The 18629-nt window shown below is 44.0% G+C and overlaps 2 protein-coding genes across 8 annotated transcripts in view; one reads left to right on the top strand and one right to left on the bottom strand.

Moving 5' to 3' along the window:
* The window catches only part of ATXN7 (ataxin 7), a 91780-nt gene extending 88599 nt beyond the window's left edge, over positions 1-3181 (top strand). For all 7 annotated transcript variants that reach the window (XM_068154263.1, XM_068154266.1, XM_068154265.1 and 4 more), the window contains one exon: positions 291-3181. In XM_068154263.1, coding sequence (XP_068010364.1) covers positions 291-308 — 18 coding nt within the window. In that variant the 3' untranslated portion in view covers positions 309-3181. The remainder of the gene's footprint in view (positions 1-290) is intronic.
* A 6806-nt stretch (positions 3182-9987) lies between these two features.
* Positions 9988-17446, bottom strand: PSMD6 (proteasome 26S subunit, non-ATPase 6). The gene is made up of 8 exons (XM_068154273.1): positions 17209-17446; positions 16313-16518; positions 15606-15751; positions 13418-13637; positions 13212-13320; positions 11904-12072; positions 10475-10552; positions 9988-10321 (listed from the first exon to the last, which is right to left on the bottom strand). Exons 1-8 carry the CDS (start codon positions 17351-17353, stop codon positions 10225-10227), a joined length of 1170 nt encoding a protein of 389 aa, XP_068010374.1. The 5' UTR covers positions 17354-17446; the 3' UTR covers positions 9988-10224.
* Positions 17447-18629: the final 1183 nt, after the last annotated feature.

The following is an 18629-nucleotide window of genomic DNA, read 5'->3' on the forward strand; positions in this document are numbered from 1 at the left end:
CTTTTGGACTTGCCTGATAGTTACTATTTTGGCTGTGCAATATAAATAAAGGCGAAGTGTAACTTGAGTGAATTAAGGAAGGAAGTCATGCCCGAAACCATTATAACTTTAAAGAGCTTTAGCCTGAGGATTGTCAAGTCTTGGAGATTCCAATCACATGTTAGTGGTGTCACATTGTGCCCTGCTGATTCTCTCTAACATGCTCTTGTTAACCAGCAAATGTCTTTTAAGGGCTTCTGCTGTACCAGCCTGGCTCACTCATCCTTCTCTCTCTTTTGCTTGCTCAAAAGCCAAAGGCACGTCCCTGATAGCTGAATGCACCGTGGTGAGAAACAAACTGGACAATTTTCACTACAAGCAAAATCTCCATCTGGATTTCTGGACTCCAAGATGCCTTGAGTTTTCCCAACTTCCCATGGTCCTCAGGTGTGGAAATCTACTGGACTGTCACTTAAACAAGGAATTTCCCTGAAGCCATGTCTGTAGCAGCGACTATATTAGAAATGGACACTGGATGAAGTTCAGCCACATAATTGCTCTTATCAGTGTTAACGGTGGTCTGGACTGTTTGCTACGAATCTGTGAGATTTTACTTACAGGAGTACATCATCTTGCCACTATTTGACATAGATTGGCTGGGCAAAGGAATGTTTTCTGGGGGAAAATAAACATTACTGTGGACTTATTTTTATACTGATGGTGTCTTTTATAGGTGATAGCTAACCAGACAGACACCCTCAACGGAGAGGACCCCGCGACAAGGGGGAAAAACAAATAAATGTGAGGCACAATGGAAAGAAGCCCTCAAGAAGGGAATATGGCTTTAGTGTTTTTATAGCAAATGTTCCTTTAATGGAATATAAAAATAGCACAATTAAAAAAAAAATAGTTTGTGTTTTGCCCAGCCTTTTGCAAGTAATGTGGGATAAGAAGCTATCAGGAGTTTAAAACAACAACAACCAAAACCAACAAAACAAACCCAACGAAACCCAGAAAAGGTTGTCTGAGGCTGTTGCTTGGCAAGCAAGTATTCAAATGCCATACTTGCATGGTACAAAACTTGTTTTCTGTTCTTTGGAGTGAGATTTGATTGCAGAAGGAAAAAGTTCACTTTGTTTTTAAAACAAAAATCCGAACCCATCAAAGAGACAAAGGCAAATGGCCTCTAAATCTCTATGCCCAAAGAAGGTATTTATTGACCTATACTGTATACCATAGGCCTTTGTTATTTAAAATGACAGCTATATTGGTTAAATTAGGCTGGATTTGCCTTCCAGCTGGTAAAACCAGCCCTTCTAAAACTATTTAAAGTATTTAAGTATTTTCTATGAGAGACAGAAGTCAGTTTCTTTATGCCTTGTTTGTATACCTAAATTGTTACCGTGCTATGCTCTCCACCAGTCAGTAAGATAGTTTTATTTTTTCACACTTCTGGAATAAAGGCCAGTTCGACAGCAGAGCTCAGTGGGGAGCACAGACGTGTGCAGCAGTCATCCCCCACCTGCCCAGGCTCTGTGGCTAAAGGGGACTTTACACAGGTCTGTACAGTCCAGTCAATTTTTATGAAGTGTTTTTTCTCTGGCTTCAAAACACCTCAAAAAATGAATTCTGCTAAAGGGCTTGTTGTATTGATTTGATTTGTCTGGATGTTTTTGTTAAGTTTCTTTTTTTTTTTAATGTCAGGTGAAGTCTCAAAACTGATGAAACTCTTAAGGAGTTAAAGCAAAGGAAAACAAATTCCTGACCAAGAAGATAAATTTTTTTCTGCCTTAAAGGGCACCAGCTATTGCTGAGAAGAGACAATCTGAGCCTGTCCAGTTGTTTGCATAGCCCAGCCTTCTCCCCAGTTCTGGTGGCAAGCAGTACATCAGGGAATCCAAAGCCACTCTGAGTAGCAGTTGCTTAGTTGTTTACTTAAGGATGCTTTCAGTTTAGCCTGAACTTGCTACAAAATCAACACAAACAACAAGAAGCCTCTATGCAGACACTTTAGCTTAGAATTGATACGAAAGATCCCGCTGAGAAAGCAACGTACTAGAGACACTTATTATGCAAACTTTAAAAATAGAAATAGACAACTTTTCAGGAACAAAAGGATTCGTATTTAGTGAGATGCCCTGTTGAAAGGATTGGTAGAATTGCAATTGGTTTGATGCAAACCAAAGTGATATGCCACAAAGAGAAAGCAAAGCGTATTTTGGAGTGAAATCCACGCTCTGATGAAGTCACTGGGGCAGAGCTTCCACTTCAGGATAGTGTAAGTCACAAGTGCAATTTGACTCTTGGTAGTAGACACAAAGGCAAAGGAAACAAAAATTTGGCAAGATTGAACACTAGTGAATTTGTGATCGAACTCTCCTCTGTCTTCTCTAAGGTTCTGTTGGTCTGAAAGCGTAATGGCAAATTGGTGTCGCTCTGATAGCGCGCAGACGTGTCGGACAGTGAATTCCTGATCGCTGCTCGTGCAGGGCTGGTGTCTGCAGCCACCTCTGTCGTGTGGGTTTAAGCCATTGGGACTAAAGAGTTAGAACACAGTAAATTCTGTCTGCCCTTGAGCATAGACATGCTTAAATCTTGTGTTTTAGATCTTGGTTACAAGCAGAACATTGTTCCTGAAGCTTTTATTGTCGCGTAGTTCTTATTGTAAATAGTTAAGGAAGCTTAAAATTAATTTTTTCCTTGCAAAATTGAATTTGCAGTGGCTGGGGTTGTTTCTAGACAGATTTTGGTATTAATTTAAGAGATACAGTTTTTTATAGTCTTTCCAACTTCTCGTTAACGACTCCTGCAGTTTTCTTAACCTAAAAAAACAAAAATTGCTGCAACGATGAACAAAGAATTATACGAGGAAGAGGAAAAAAAAAACCAACCAACAAAACATAAAAACCACACACAAAAAAAAGACAAAACAACAGGAAAAAAAAAACAAAACAAAAAAAACAAACAACATACTTTTGTATCTTTATTTTGGAATTTCTTGTTCTATTATAAATATTGAAGTATCCCTATTTCAGAAGACATATTTTGTTAATTGATTGTACATATTTAAATATGTATTTTTGCACAGGTCTTTTTTTCTTATATCCAGTTTTGGTACAATTGAGATCATCTAGTATTTATTTATTAATTAATTAAAAAGCTTAAAAAAAAAGAAAAAAAAAAAACAAAAACAAAAAGAAAAGGCAAATACCTTTTTATAATTTGAAGTGGTTCACTGCCAAGCCAATAGTTAAACATTGCCTACTTTTGCAACTTAAGGGATGCCGCCGTGTCGTGAAAGCTGCGTCCCTTTTCGTGTCGGGGGAGCGGATGCAGGCGAGCTACGGCCCGCAGCCGGGTTCTGAGGTGGGAACCCGAGCGCAGGCTTGGAGCCCCACACGGTCCAGATGGCATTGCTTATCAGTTGCCTGATTCCCAGAAGACTACATTTAGTGAAGTGACTACACTGCTTCTCTTTTTTTAGTGTTCGTGTGCGTGTGTGTGCGTGCGCATTCGTGTGGGTCTCATGTGGTTTAAAAACTAACGGAAAAACTGAAAGTGCCTGATCTAACTAGTTTTAAGCTTGGACTGTTTAGACAGCTTCTCCTTAAAAGACTTGAATGTTCAGTTGAAATTTTATGGAGCTTGCTTTTTCCACCTATAAATAATACGTGTGTGCATACATCTATATGTGTGAGTGTATGTGTGTGTATATGCACACCCATACACCCCTACCATATATATGTATCCTCTGAAATTATTGAGAGGGGTTGACAAAAGGAAGTGGATGATCCTGGTAACTTTTTATTCCTAAATATAAATCTTTTAATTAGGACACCTCGTGTTGGAACAATCCCATAGACAAAACTCATGTTTAATGTAATGCCAAGGGTTTCAAATATGGTTTTAACCAGCAGTTTATTTTAACTGCCTTGTTTCGGGAAGGGATTGTTGGGGGGCGGGGGGGAAAGGTATTGCTAAATGAAATGAATGATTTGGGGAATGTTCCAGATAGTTGGTATTGCAGGAAAGCAAACAAACAAAAAGTAAGTACCTCTTAAGACCATTAGAAAATAAAGATGTGATTTCCAAGTGACATTTCTAAGGCAGTCGTCTTCCTGTAAGAGTTCTCTTGCCAAGGAATCTCTCTCTCGTCTTTCACTCGTTCTTGTTCCGGAGGAGGGAATTGGGCTTAGAAAGATTCTTAAATGTTTCACTGTTCAGCAGAGAATAATTTTTACCTTTTGTGCAAGATAATTTTAGGTTTTAAAAGAGAATTTTAAAATGAGCACTACATAATGTCAATGTGAATGTAGGCCTTGAAAGCATCTTGCTTGGTGTTGAGCCTGGTTCTAAAAGCAATCTCCTGTGTAAAATGTGTGAATAGTTTGATAATTTGTATACATAATCAACAGCATCTGATCAGCTGAACTCTGTGTTGGCTGCTGTATAGTACATGAACAAATGTCATGGGATAGAAAAATTACTTTGGATATTTAAAAAGAAAAATAAATATATAGTCTATTTGTTTTGTAACAAGTTTCTGTAAATAAAATAATTTATACTATTTATAAGAAAAAGTTGTGCTTTGCTTCATGAAAAAAAACAAAGAGAAGATTAGTTTGTTGAACAAACATGTTACTAAACAAGGCAATAAAAATAGGACTTTTCAATAAATGAGGTTGGTTGCATGGAATACATTATATGTTTCTGCTTCATTATAAAGCCATTCACCATTAAAGGAAAACATGACCTGTATCGGTGCCTATGTGAACTGATTTCACACGATTGGATGTGCTCAAATTCCCTCGCTGAACCTCAGCAGCACGGGAGCAGCTACAGAGCCAGCACGGGAGCAGCTGCAGAGCCAGCCTGGCAGGGTTGGTCCTGTACATCCTGCAGGTTTTAGGTACCTGGTTTGGGGAGGTGCCTATATCAGCTCCACGGTTTTTTTCCTGTGCAAAGGGTATTCTGTTACTTAAGGATCCCTCTTTATTGTTTTCTAAGAGCAGCAGCTCTTACAGCCCCAAATGTGGTGTGCTGAATGGTCCCAACAGTTGTGATTCTTCTTTCATTTCCCTTCCAAAACTTCTGTGTTTTCACAGTTTAAAGCTCCAGTGTGTGAATTGAACAGGTTAAATACTCTTGGAGGCGTCTCTCTGCGTGTGACTTGGGGCCCATGTGCAGTGGACAGCTGCTGAGGAGGGGTTTGTAAAAGTGGTAAAACTCCTTATAGGGGGATAAGTATTCATAGATATTCCATGGCATCTATATTACAACACCCTGGGTCAATACAGCCCACTCTCACAAGCTCCCCTCTTTCTGCACACAGATGGGAGGGAAAGTAACAACAAAAACCACACTACAAAACCCAAACCAAAGCAAAAAAAACAAAACCCAACCTTTAGGCTGAGAAAGAGTTGAGCTGGAGTTGTACTGGAAATGCTACAGTGCACAGTTACCTGAGCCTATTTGGCTGCAAAGTGCAGCAAGATGCAGAAGTAGCAGCAGAAGCCAGTGATAAAACAGTTCCCCCCACCCATGCATACAACCCAGCCCAGCAGAAAAGACCAACACCCCAAAAATCAGAATCTGGAAGCAGCAACCAAAACTGGAAGCCTCTTATGTTACAATCTGAACTTCAAGCCCCACAATGCTTTGCTCCCACCAGCACTTCAACTTTGAAGCTGGCATGATGGTGGAGTGGTATTGAATACCAGCAGCAGATTCAACTCAAGCCAGGACAAAGTGCTTTGTTTATTCTCTCCTTTTCCCTTTATAACAAGTTTTCCGTAGTATTTAGAATAAATGCTGCAAGATATAAACAGGGGTCAGGCAACAAGGTAGGTTCTGCTTTGCTTTTTTATGAGTACACCTAGTATTTATCCATTAACTTTTTGTATTGTCTCAAGGGTTTTGTATGTTTCTTGTCTTACCTTCCTGCAAGCATCTTTCTTTTCTGGTAGGAATTTCTAAGTTCTGCTCCACCCTATAAGCTGTTGGCCCTGAAGGTGGTTGTGCTGGGCTGTGTGAGTGACAGCAGCAAGAAGCGTGCAGGAGCTGAGCTTGCGGAGCTGAGCTTGCAGAGCTGAACAGATCTCTCAGCCTGGCATCTCATTCAGGCAAGTTTGTGACTGCGCTGTCTGTGTCTGCCTCAGAACTGAAGGATTAACTATTTAACTGCATTTGAAGTAGGCTTTGGTGTCCTACAAAACTGGGAAGGTGAAGACATAGGAAAAAAGGTACATGTGTCTTGTATAACTCAAAGCTCTCCGAACTATCTCGGAGCTGTGTGGGTTTGCGGTGTCTCCCCTCGCTCTCTTTGCTGCTTTAGGCACTGCTGCCAGCACTCTGCAGTGCAGTGCCAGGGAGCCCTGACCCCAGGACAGAGAGCGGAGCTGCTCAGTGAGTCATTGCTTCTCCCCGTGACTCAATCAGCTCAGTAAAGGGGTTTGTCATGCAAATTGCCTTCTGATCAGGTGCTGGAGTGGAAGCTAGTGAGCCAGTGACGTGGGTCGGAAGCCGTTTCTCTTCTGTCACTGATAGTGTTGTATGAAAATACTCCGGTTTATATCCAGGAAGAGTCACTTGGTGATGGAATTTGAGCCCAATAACGTATGCAACGCAAATCCAAATGTCAGAGCTTCTCTGTGCGTACGGGTTTGTGCTCGTGCATGTTGTCAACGCCTTTTGCATTTAAAATGGCAGCTGGTGGCATGTCCTCTGAACCTGAAGGTGTCAGCCTTCTCCTAATGGAGATACTGGGCTCAAAGGCTACAACCCGACTTTGGCAGAAAAGCTTCCCGAATCCTGGTCCCGCGCCCGCAGCATGTGCAGCTCTGAGGCAGGGATGTGAAGCTGGCACAGTGCCCTTGCTGCGTACAGCCCGGCCGGCAGTGAGCAGCCCTGGCACCCGCTGCCTTTGTAAACTGAAGCTCTCTGCGGCCGCTGTTACTTAATGCCAGCTACCGAAACAACCAATACAAGGGTTCGCCATTGGCTTTATTGAAATGCAAATTCCTGTTGGGTCATTATTATCGCGTTCTGCTGCAACAAATAATCAAACACACGTGGCTTGTAGGATCCGCCATGGGACTCTTAATTTGACTGAATGCTTTTCTCAGGGCTTTGGCTCAGAGCTGTGTTAGCTGCTGGATTTGTTCCTAACAAGCAGCATGGGATCTTTGTCACCAAAAAGCTACATATGCTTGTTTTGTATTGGTTTGGGTGTTGGTGTTTGGGTTTTTTTTTTCCTCCCTGGCCCACCACATTTCAGGGCAATCTTGAAAACCCTTTCTGAAGTTGCATGAACTAACCTGGATTCAAACTTCATTACAAAGGATGAAAACTGGCCTGAGAAATGGAGTCATAAAGTTTTGTCCAAGCCCACAAGAAATGTCTGGAATTGACATCTGCACACATATTGTTACAAAAGCTTTTCCTCAGCAGCAGGAGGGACAGTGTGTTGCTGCTTGGTCTAGGTGCTCTCTGACACTGCTGGAAGTTTTCTTTGTCCACTTTGCAGCTGAGCTCCCTTCACCTGCATCCCTTCTATCCACAACTGGAGACTTCTTCCAAAAGCAAGTTCCTTGCCTCTTGTCTGCAAGGCTAGACCTTAACCTCAGGAGCCCAGTGTTCAGTGAGAGGAAAGGGAGCTGCTGGCAGGTCGGCAGAGGCAAGTGAACCAAAGATTTTAACTACTTTGTAGCAGAGCTTCACTGGCAAACCCTCCAACATCTTATCTCCTGTCTTTCCTTCCTGCCATCCCCCACTGCAGGGGCAGTGAATGTATTGCAGAGCAAGGCTTGAAATCTGTGTCTGAGTCTGGCTACCTTGTTGCGAGTATGAAGTCAGCCTTCCAAAGAGAAATTGGAGAGTGCTCTCAGGTCAAGGAACTGCAGGAGCTTAAATTACAAGAGAGAATGTACAACTTTGGCATGTGGACTATAAATCCGTGGAAAGCTGTCAAGACTGAGGCATGAACGGGTGTGTGTAGAGTGCCACTCACAATCAGCGTTAAATAAATGGAACTCATGGGATGAAATAAACTAAAGGTTAAACTGACAACCACAGGACAGTTATCACAAAGGTAACTTCAGGTTCCTTCAGGGTTTAAAGGAAGCAGAAATCCTATTGCTTCTGATTTGACATAGAAATTGAAGTAGGCAGTTAAAAAAACTGGGTCAGCTCAAAGCCTGACCACCCTGGACCCCTCAACAGGCCTACGCTTTGGAAAAGAACTATGCACAGATTGCATTGTCTTGTTTCCAGGAGAGCAATGTAAATCACTGCTGTGGCTACACTTTGTGCATCTAACTGTGGATGTGAGGAGCTACAACTGTCTGGAATTTTATCCTGTTTATTACCATGATTTTCTTTGCCAGGCCTTGGCTTAAAAAGCTTTGTCAAGAATCCCTGCAGGGTCCTCCCAGATCCTCCTTTGCAGGACAGAGGCTGAGATCAGAAAATGAGCAAGGTAAGCCAGCATCTTTAAAGAGCGTCTTTGCTCTCTGGTAGGGTAAGAGCACTTCTTTTTTGAGCATTGATTTTTCACCCACCTGAGCAGAGAACACCAGATCCTGCAATACTTGGCTCCCATGGGATGGTAGTGATGGTTAGTATAAAATTTTAGAAGTTGAAAGCTCTGCAAATACCTTACAGCACGCTGAGGATCTTCATTTCCCTCAGCGCATGGGCATTTCTGGTTGGTTGGCTGGCTGGTTTTCCCCATTGCTCTTACCTACACTAAAATATCAGCAAGAGTGGTTTTTTGAGCGAATAAAGCCTATTTTCCCTTGGTTTTCTTAAGTCTCCATTCCCTTTAACTTACAGTTAATGTATATATATGGCAATACTTAAGCTGAATGGAGAGCCTATGATTTGTTTTGTGGATCTTTGCCGTAGGTAAAACCAGGACTCCGTTGCTAAGTGCAGTGGCATCAAACAACTAACAGAACCAAGTCACAGACTTTCTTTGGGAGGGAAGAAGAAACCTTGAGCTGTGCCAAGCCAGCAGGGTAAACAGCTGCTGCTGTAGGCTCTGCCAGGGCCAGAAACCATGTGTCATCAGTATGGCAGCAGCCCACTTGGAACATTGATTCCTCAGCAGCTGTGAAGAAATCGTAACCCTCTAGCCATATCTGATCAGCTGTATCACTGCAGTGGGATCTTCCACTGTTCCTCCTCTCATTCTGACATCTGCAGGTCTAACAGAGGGAGTTAGGCTTTGCTAATGTGCTGCCCTTCTTTTAAACAGCTGGCAAAAATCATCCCTTAATGGAGAGGCTACTTCAGTTAAACATGTTCCCAAAGTTGGAGTCCTCACACACAGAGTCACAGCCTGGTGGGGGTTAGAAGGAACCACTGGAGATGATCTAGTCCAACCCCACTGCTAAACCAGGGTCATCCAGAGCACTGGATGAGATCACATCCAGGTGGGTTTGGAATCTCTCCAGAGGAGATTCCACAATATCTCTGGGCAGCCTGGTCCAGGGCCCCCACAAGCAAGAAGCTTTTCCTTATGTTTAGATGAAACTTTCTGTGCTCTATTTTGTGCCTGCTGTCACTTGTCGTGACACTGGGCACCACTGAAAAGTGCCAGTCCACACCCTCTTGACATCCACCCTTTAGACACCGATATCCATCACTCTCATCCAGGCTAAACAGCCTCAGGTGTCTCAGCCTTTCTTCCTTAGAGATGCTCCAGTCCTCAGTCTTGGTGGTCATATTACTGCTTCACCACAGCAATTTTCATCCTTATTTCTTCTCTCTTAAGCTGCAGTCCTCTTGTAAAAACAGTCTGTCCTGTCTGGACAGCTAAGGCTTGTAGCTGCTTTACTATTATGCTGCTGATTCTTTTCCTCTTTGATTCAAATACAGAAGTGTTAAAAAAGCAAGCACAGGATCACCATTAGTTCTCTCTGCTCACAGATCCTGCCCCTGCTTTGCTGTTAAAAGCTGAACACCGTATATGTAGCCAAGTAAAGGAACAAAGGAGATTACAGGAGATCACCAACTGTATCATACATTTAATAAATGAACTGGGCTCCATACACCAAAACAGAACATTGGTTACATAATGAAGTGGAAAGTAAAAACACTACCTCTCCCACTAGCATTTTTTGAACCTACAGTATACCAAGTTATACAATATATATATAGGTTACCTCCAAAATGTTTTAAACACCTAAAGTTTGCATTCCCTTGCATTAAAAAAAAAAAAAAAGAAAGAAAGAAAAAAAAAGGTTACATATTAATTACTCTGGAAAGTTTCTGAACTCTGTTTAGCAGCAGATCTCCTTTCTTGATGGTTTCTTGGTACTGCCAATTCTTGCTATCGGGCCTAGGAGTTGTGGGGAACAAAAAAAGACATGGAAGTTGAAAAGTAAGGGCATGCTTTACACCAAGCAACTTTACATTTCTGTAGCAAGTGTCATCAAAATATACAGAATTCAACTGGTCTGTCAAAGCCTGTTTCTGGGAACTGATTCCATACCTGTTTGTTTCTACAATCTCGTTGACTTTGTCTATTTTGCAGTGCAACCGCCCAGCTGCAATAAATCTTGAGAGCTCCCTAAGCACAGAGAAAGAAAAGCTGGTTAAATCACACTTCACCAAGGGCCTGCAGACCCAGCAGCACTGAACCTGCTGTTACAACAGTACACACTACTCCTGAAGCAACAGCCTGTATCTTACACATCCTCCTCTTATGAAAGCTTGGACGTTACACATCAGAATGATCATTCTAGCACTGTGAATACAAAACTTTCTTGTCAGGCCGAAGTGTCACACTTGAGTTAGTGAAATTTATCACTCAGCAACGTATGTAAAGGTAGCAGTCGGGTAGTGTGCCTATTGGGTATTTATCCTGAGGTCAGTAGCTTCCTGCCAGTTGACTCATTAGGAAAGTCTCTTAATAGCTCCCTACTCTCCAGTAGCTCTAAATATGCTGATAGTTTTTAATTACTGTTTTGCCTAATCTGATTATTTGCAGCACTTTACTGATGGTAAAAGAAAACCTTCTTGTGATCAAGAGTAAGACAAGTTCCAACTAGCAATAAATTACTGGGAAGCATAAGAACTGGTATTACTTTAAAACATTTACCTTTGAATTGAATGGTGTGTGGTTTCTCTTGAAACACCTATTAATTAATTTCTGAATATTTCCAGCAGATTTCATATTTCTGTAACACTTTTCTGTTAGAAAATCTGAAGCTTCTTTGTGAAAGAATGGCTTGTGAGGGCACCTGGAGCAATGCATCTCATGTATGTAGAGGAAAAGTCAGTTTCTCATTTCCCATGAGTTCTTATCATGACCTAAATCTGCTGCTTTTATGCTAGTAAAGAACTGCAAATTGAGACTGCAGGCTGTTTGATTAAGTGAGACCCATCAGATTCTGCCCACAAACCAGAATGCAAAACCAGATAAAGACTTGCAGAGTAGGTAGAATGTGTGTATCTCCAAAGGTAGGTTTTAGGTGTTCAAGAGTGGACTGGACATGACACTTGGTGCCACAGTTTAGTAGTCATGAGGTCTTGGGTGACAGGTTGGACTTGATGATCTTTGAGGTCTTTTCCAACCTTATTGATTCTATGATTCATATGGTTGTGAAAAAAGTCATCCTCTAACATCTTAAGTTCCATGGAACGTGGAGGTCAATAGACAGAGCAGTATAAAGAACAAAGTTCTTAATAAAAGACTGGTTTCTCATACAGCACTTGGAGTGGAAAAGCCATGAGAGACTGCAACCAGATTACTTTCTTTTCACAAGGTGCAATTAAATTTAGCCAGGCTCTTCCACAGAAACCTAACTTTGCATGTTTAGAATCAAAGCAGCACAAAGATTTCTGTTCTTGATAAGATTACAAATAGTTGAAAAATATAATGTGAGATCTTTATGAATATGTAAAAGCAATTAACTTACTGATCTATGAATTCTACACTGACTCCAAATGCTTCTGCCATGTATCCTAATGTCAGTGACCGGTAGGACTCTAGGAGCTGGCTGTATGCGTGAATTCTCATTTCCCGCACGTAGTATCGGTAGTGAGGTGCAAACAGCCAATCTTTCTTCATCTCTTGCTCTACAACAGCTGAAAAGAAAAGAACAAAAAGTCAGTAATCTCTAAGAAATGTAAAATATCATTTCAGTACATAAAACACATAGCACCAGTTAATAAGTAATCAGTGTGAATATAACCATACTGTATTCTTGTGTACTTCAGGATATGGAAGGTATTTGACAGTACACAGAAGAAAGTCGGTACAATCTGTATCAGTGCTAGAGCCAGAAGCAGCAACAATGTGCAAACAAAACTGTGGCAAAGCTAGTAAGACCCTCTCTGTCAGCAGGGACTCCTCCTTTCAGGGTGTGAAGGAGTCCCTCCTTGTAGCAGGACTGTCTGGGGGATCTGCAGTCACCCGGGGAGCAGCGTGGTGCTGGGAACAGCAGGGCTATGTACGTGACCACTGGCAGAAACATTGTTGTGCAAAGCTGGGTAAGGAAACAACATGAACTCTCTGGAACTGCCTCTTCTGACGTTAGTTACAAGGATTTACAGGCTTTTTCTCCTGACAGTTTTAGTTCAGCTAGTGATAAAGCCAGCATTAGAAAAATATTGCCCTTAGCTCTTAATCTCAGCAGACCTAGACCTCTGCAAAACAAAGGGATCTCTTTGGTTTATTTTAAATACCTCACTGTCTTGCATTCTAAGTATCACAGATTTAGACAAGCATTCTGAGAACTGGCAAGAATGAGTTCTCTGAAGTTTTTTTCAGTGTCACCCTTCGACTTAGAAAGCAGAGCAGAAAGCCAATGGTGACAACAATGAAAACTTTCTATGTGCTTTCTCTCACAGGTTGAGATTTCAAGGCCTTCAGGCTCCAAGTCCCATAACTTCTTTCAAAGACAAAACCTTTCAGAGCTTTCCCACCTGACCTGCCTCTTCAGGTAAGACAGCGCTCTACAGCCATTTTCTACCTAATCAGATGTGATTTTACATAAAGCTTACTGTATGTGAAGCTTTGTTTCAAAACCCAAAACAGCCACAAATTTGAGGTCATTGTTACAGGAACAAAACCAAAACCAACAACAAGGCAACAATACTTTTCTTCTTTTTTACAACTAGTAGTTCTAAATCTAGACTGTAGCTACTCAACAAAAGTTGTGTGTGATCTGGAACAATTGACTAAAGCACCGGGAGTAGTGTTGTAGGACAAAGCACAGCCTTACCTAATGACTGGAAAAAGGCTGCGTAACGGCACTCGTAAAGAGAGAAGAGATACTGCCGTACAGCTGGCAAACTGTGCAGCACTTCCAGAATCTCTGCTCCCTTAATCACCTGAAAGCAAACAAACTTGTTTGAGTACCATCACTTTCAGCCTGGAGATAAAAAGAGTTTAAGGTGTCTGAGGTGTGCTTCCATCTGCTTTGCTTACCTTTTCCCGAAGGTCAGGCCTGTCCAGTGCAATCATGCTGACATAGACAGTGTATGTTACAAATGTTTTGTAATCCATGAGTTCGTAGGATGTAAATGTTGAAACTGTATCAAGGAAGAGCTCTGCTGCTTGCTTGAAATCTCGAATTGCTACACAGTAAAGGCCTTGGTACACTTTGAGTCGGTTTCTCCGGTCCCAGTCTCCTCCCTCTTCTATTAAACTTAAAATAGAACAGAAAGAAATGTTTGCTTATCACAATGGATTATCCAGTAATTTATATGAAAGTAGTGCAGCCAATCAACCATGTAATTAAAGAATTACAGAATCACAGAATCATTAAGGTTGGAAAAAAATCTCTGAGATCAGAAGTTGTTCAGTCTGCAGAAGAGAAGGCTGAGTTAAGACCTTATCACTCTCTACAACTACCTGAAGGGAAGCTGGAGTTGAAGAGGAAGCCAACCTCTTCTCCTTGATGGTAAGCAACAGGACTAGAGGCAATGGTTTCAAGCTGTGCCAGTGGAGGTTTAGGCTGGGTATAAGGAAGTATTTCTTCACTGAATGGGTTCTCTAATATTGGGATGGTCTACCCAGGGCAGTGGTGGAGTCACCATCCCTGGAGGTGTTTAAGCTGTGTGTCGACCTAGCACTTAGGGACATGCTGACCTTTCAGTGCTGGGTCAAAGTTTGGACTGGATGGTCTGGAGGTCTCTTCCAACCAGATATGTTCTGTGATTCTGTGATCATCAAGTCCAACAGCCAGCCCAACACTATCATGACCACTAAGCCATGTCCTGAAGTGCCGTGTCAGGAAAGAATAACTTGTTTTATGCTGCAGCCTGTTGAGACAGTTCAGGCACTGCACGCCTGTCAGGGACAGGAAAGAGGCTTTTTGGGACACGAGAGGCCAGATGCTTTTACACACTGCAAATGTCAACTGAAAGGAAAAGTTTACAGCCTCTGAAGTTGTGACAGCAGTCTTTTGAGATGAGCAGGTAACAGTACTGTCAGCCTTAGCTATAGCAATGTATTTCCCCTGCCTGTGATGCTGAAATAGGAGCAGTCCAACCAACAGCACAGAAAAATTTCCAAGTTGCCCCTTTCCAAGAATCACATTACCACAAAATTGACGTGGCTGTAAGCAGAAGCGTAGGGCAAAGTCTGCTTAGAAGGCAACACAAAAAAATCACTGCCCAAAGAACACTGTAACTGGGAGAACCTTGGTGTCCCATGGCACCAGAAAAAGAGACTGAAATCACAGCTTGCTACAGGAACCACTGAAGTTCAGCATGTTGGGAGCACAGAGACACTGAAGCCAGCAGTGGAAACTGAAGGACAGCTGCACCGAAGCACACTGTGTTCACACAGCTCTTGCTTCCAGAGGAAATGCTGGCACTTCACAGAGCCAGATAGGTGGCATTGCTGGATGCAGCTGGCAATCCTGTGCTGCACCTCATTGTATTATCCCTTCACACCCTAAACTGTCTTCCAACAGTGACAGAATAGAAAGTGGGAGAAAAGGGGAGCAAGGGGTAGGCTACAAGATTAACTCAGGTCAGCTGCTAGAAAATTAGCCTGGAGAAGAGGAGGATCAGAGGAGACCTTATTGCTGTCTACAACTACCTGAAAGGTGGTTGTAGCCAGGAGGGGGTTGGTCTCTTCCCCCAAGCAACGAGCACCAGAACAAGAGGACAGAATCTCAAGCTGTGCAGGGGAAGTTTAGGCTGGAGGTGAGGAGAAAGTTCTTCACAGAGAGAATTGTTAGCCATTGGAATGGGCTGCCCAGGGAGGTGGTGGAGTCCCCATCCCTGGAGGTGTGCAAGAGCGGATTGGATGTGGCACTTGGTGCCATGGTTTAGTAGTCATGAGGTCTTGCGTGACAGGTTGGGCTTGATGATCTTTGAGGTCTTTTCCAACCTTATAGATTATATGATTCTGTGAAAATAGCTGGCACAAAATGTTAACTTCTTTTTTCTCTTCCCAATGTCAGCCCCTACCATTCTGTGATTCCTCCTTAAAACAGAGCCAGGACTATGAAGCCCTCTAGTGCAAGGTAACACCCACCCCCGCTCTGTGATTCTGTCTTGCAATCAAGTCTCAGTAATTTCTTGACATCAAGGTATTTATCTTCCATTTCTTTTGTTATAGCTTGTCTGCAAAGTGCCTTAACTGCACTCAATCCAAGCAGTACCTTTTTGCCTTCTCAATGTTCCGTGTGATGAGGTCATTATCCATATAAAACAAGCCAATCCTCAGAAGATAGAAGACAATATCCAGACGATGTCCCAGCGCCACAGTCTTGTCGTAAGTCTTGCGGAAGGCAGTCAGAGCTCCCTCCTAAAGAAGACAGGATTTTTCTACTGTGAGAATATGAAAAGCACCAGGTATATTTACAGAATGTCTCCTGTATGTACATTTATCTTCTTCTGATAATCTTGACTTTGGCACTTTCCCCCAGAACTTTAACGTGATGCGTTCTGAACAGTCTTAAGGAATCAAAGTTTAAAGCAAGGCAAAAGCTGATCCTCCAATTTGCTAAAAATTCTAAGGGCTCTGACAATCTATTCTGTAACTTGAAATTAAGTTGGACTAGGTAAACACCTTAGGAAAGTCTGAAGAGGTAATGAAAGTGAAAAATAACATCTGCAAATGTTATGAAAAACAAATGGGAAAGAACTTTCTTCCTTTTCAAGGAAAACAAAATGTTTTATTTCAAGGGCGATATGTTTTGCTTTCTCTCAGCAATCTGAACTTCAGTAACACCTTCCTCTATCTCCCATCCATCTCCAAGTTGTGCCATAGAGAAAATGCACTGCAAGTTGCCTGGTGCTCACTGGAACCTGCCAGTGGAGGTCCCAGTGTTTTTAATGTGAGTCCATACAGCCTCTGCCAACCCACCTTGTCCCCAATCCTGCACAGGTACTCAGCTTTGGCCATCATTGCATCTCGGATTTCACTCTCCCCCAGGATCTTTTCTGCATCCTCTAACTCATTGTCAAGTCGTTTCAATTCCTCCTCATTGGCTTTCTTCATTTTGTTCAGCAGATCTGTGTCTATTTGCCACTCCAGAGACTTGCAGAGTGCTTCATAATATGGAGCCATATCTGAAAGAAAAGCAGAAAGGCTTCTGCTACTACTTGCTGCGACAAGAGTGTACATGTTTCTAGAGCAGAGCGTTGAAGGACTGCACCACTGATTGGCACAGACAGCTATATCCAGACAGGTACCTACTAACTCCAGACATGACAGAGGCAGTGGTTTTAGCTTCTTTTTGCTGGCTCTTTCCTATCACTGCTCTCTTTACACCTCTCACACTTGGGCTTGCCTATTTACCTGACCCCAAGAACAATGGGTCTGAGCACTCAACTAATGTCATTTAAAACACCAGCACATGGCCAAAGCTGGGGACAGGGCACCACACCCGTAGGTCCAAACCCCCATTCCGCCTCCCCAGTTCCCCACCTCTGCTGCTCTCACACTGCTCGTGCCCCAGGGACCGATTAGGAGCATGATCTAGTTGGAAATGTCCCTGCTCACTGCTGGGAGTGTTGGCTTAGATGACCTTTAGAGGTCCCTTCCAACTCAAAACATTCTATGGTTTTATGACTGATGTTCTCCAGCTGGGAAACGTGTCAACACCCCCCACCCCCTGCCTGGGATAAAAGCAGAGACAGTCAGACTGGCTCCTCGCCTACGCACGCACGCCTCTGGACAGACGCGGAGACCGGCACACAGAGCCGCCCCAGCTCCGCGGGGGGAGGAGAAGGCGGCTGCCCACACCAGGCCGCACTCACTGTGGAGCCGGACGGCCGCCATCAGCTCGTCGCGCGCGGCGGGGTCGGGTGCGCGGGGCCGGAGGCTGAGGAGGAAGCGGAGCTGGGCGATGCGGAGGTCGGGGTTCTTGGGCAGCCCCTCCTCCTCCAGGTTCTCCAGCGGCATAGCGGCGAGACAGGACGGGACGGCTCGGCTCCGGGCGGCAGCGGTCAGACGGCTGCAAGCAGGCGGCGCGGCCCAGTGACTCAGCCGCGACGGGCGGAAACCGCGGCGCGCTTCCGCCTGACAGCGCCCCCTGCCGATGCGGAGGCCCGCGAGCGCGGGAGGACATGCGCATGCGTAGGCCCCTACCCTCGCGTCTGTGCAGGGGCAGAGCACGGGGTGTGCCCCGAGGGTGCGCGTACCCTATAGGCTGTAGGGGGCGTCCGGTGCTGGGCAGGAGCAGGCGGCAGGGGTTGCGGCTGCACGGTGTGACCTGCAGGGGCTGGGCGTGCGCCGGCTGTCGGGGAGGCGCAGCAGTGGTTGTGCGGGCTGCGGGCGCCCCTGTGCTGGGCAGGAGCAGGCTGCACGGGTGGCAGGCGCTCAGGGTTGCAAGCGGCCAGTGTGATCTACAGTGGATGCAATGGCCCTGGCCGCAGGCAGTGCATAAGGGCTATGCTGTAGGGGCGGTGGCCTCGTCTGTAGGGGGTGCCAATGCACGGTGGGCAGGGCAGCACTGCGATGCCTCCGCTGTGTACCGCCCCCGTGCCCCGCCTCGACCCCGGTTTGCTTTGCTCAGCTCTTGCTGAATGGCTTCTCGAGTGCTCGGTACTTTGGGCACAAGGGGAGAGGGACTTGAAAAGGAGTCTCGGCATTTGGTGTGGGGAAAGTGAAGGAGCCGTGTAGCCTTTGTAGTTGCAGAAGGAAGCTGGAATGTGTTACCCAAAAGCATCACTGTGGCTCAAAAAAACCCCAACCAACCAAACAAACCACCAGAAGGCAAATAGAAGGAAATTTAGACCTTCATGTTTTGGTTGTACCTAACTCAGAATCACAGAATATATTTGGTTGGAAGAGACTTCAAGATCTTCCAGTTCAGCTTTTGACCCAGCAGTGAAGGGTCGACACTAAACCATGTGTGTAAGCACTAGGTCCACACATTGCTTGAACACTTTCAGGGATGATGACTCCACCACTGCCCTGGGCAGACGATTCCAATGTCTGATAACCCTTTCAGTGAAGAAACATTTCTTAATATCCAGCCTAAACCTCTCCTGGTGCAGCTTTTATCCATTTCCTCTAGTCCTGTTGCTACCAAAGAGAAGAGATTGGTAATGATCACATTGCCTGGGCAGTCTGTTACAGGGTTTAATAATGCTTTTGGTGAAGAAACTTTTCCTGACATCCAGCCTAAACCTTCCCTGGTGCAACTCCAGGCTGTTTCCTCTTGTCATATTGTTTG

Source organism: Melanerpes formicivorus, unplaced genomic scaffold (genome assembly GCF_026170545.1).
Source record: "Melanerpes formicivorus ecotype bairdi unplaced genomic scaffold, bMelFor1.0.p_v2 SCAF_28, whole genome shotgun sequence".
Classification (NCBI taxonomy): Eukaryota; Metazoa; Chordata; class Aves; order Piciformes; family Picidae; genus Melanerpes; species Melanerpes formicivorus.

Coding starts and splice junctions, on each gene's coding strand:
- PSMD6 (XM_068154273.1), bottom strand. CDS start 17,353: ATGCCGCTGGAGAACCTGGAGGAGGAGGGGCTGCCCAAGAACCCCGAC. Junction 15,752..16,312: donor TGTGCAGGATTGGGGACAAG/GTGGGTTGGCAG, acceptor TGTCTTCTTTAG/GAGGGAGCTCTGACTGCCTT. Junction 13,321..13,417: donor GGCCTGACCTTCGGGAAAAG/GTAAGCAAAGCA, acceptor GTTTGCTTTCAG/GTGATTAAGGGAGCAGAGAT.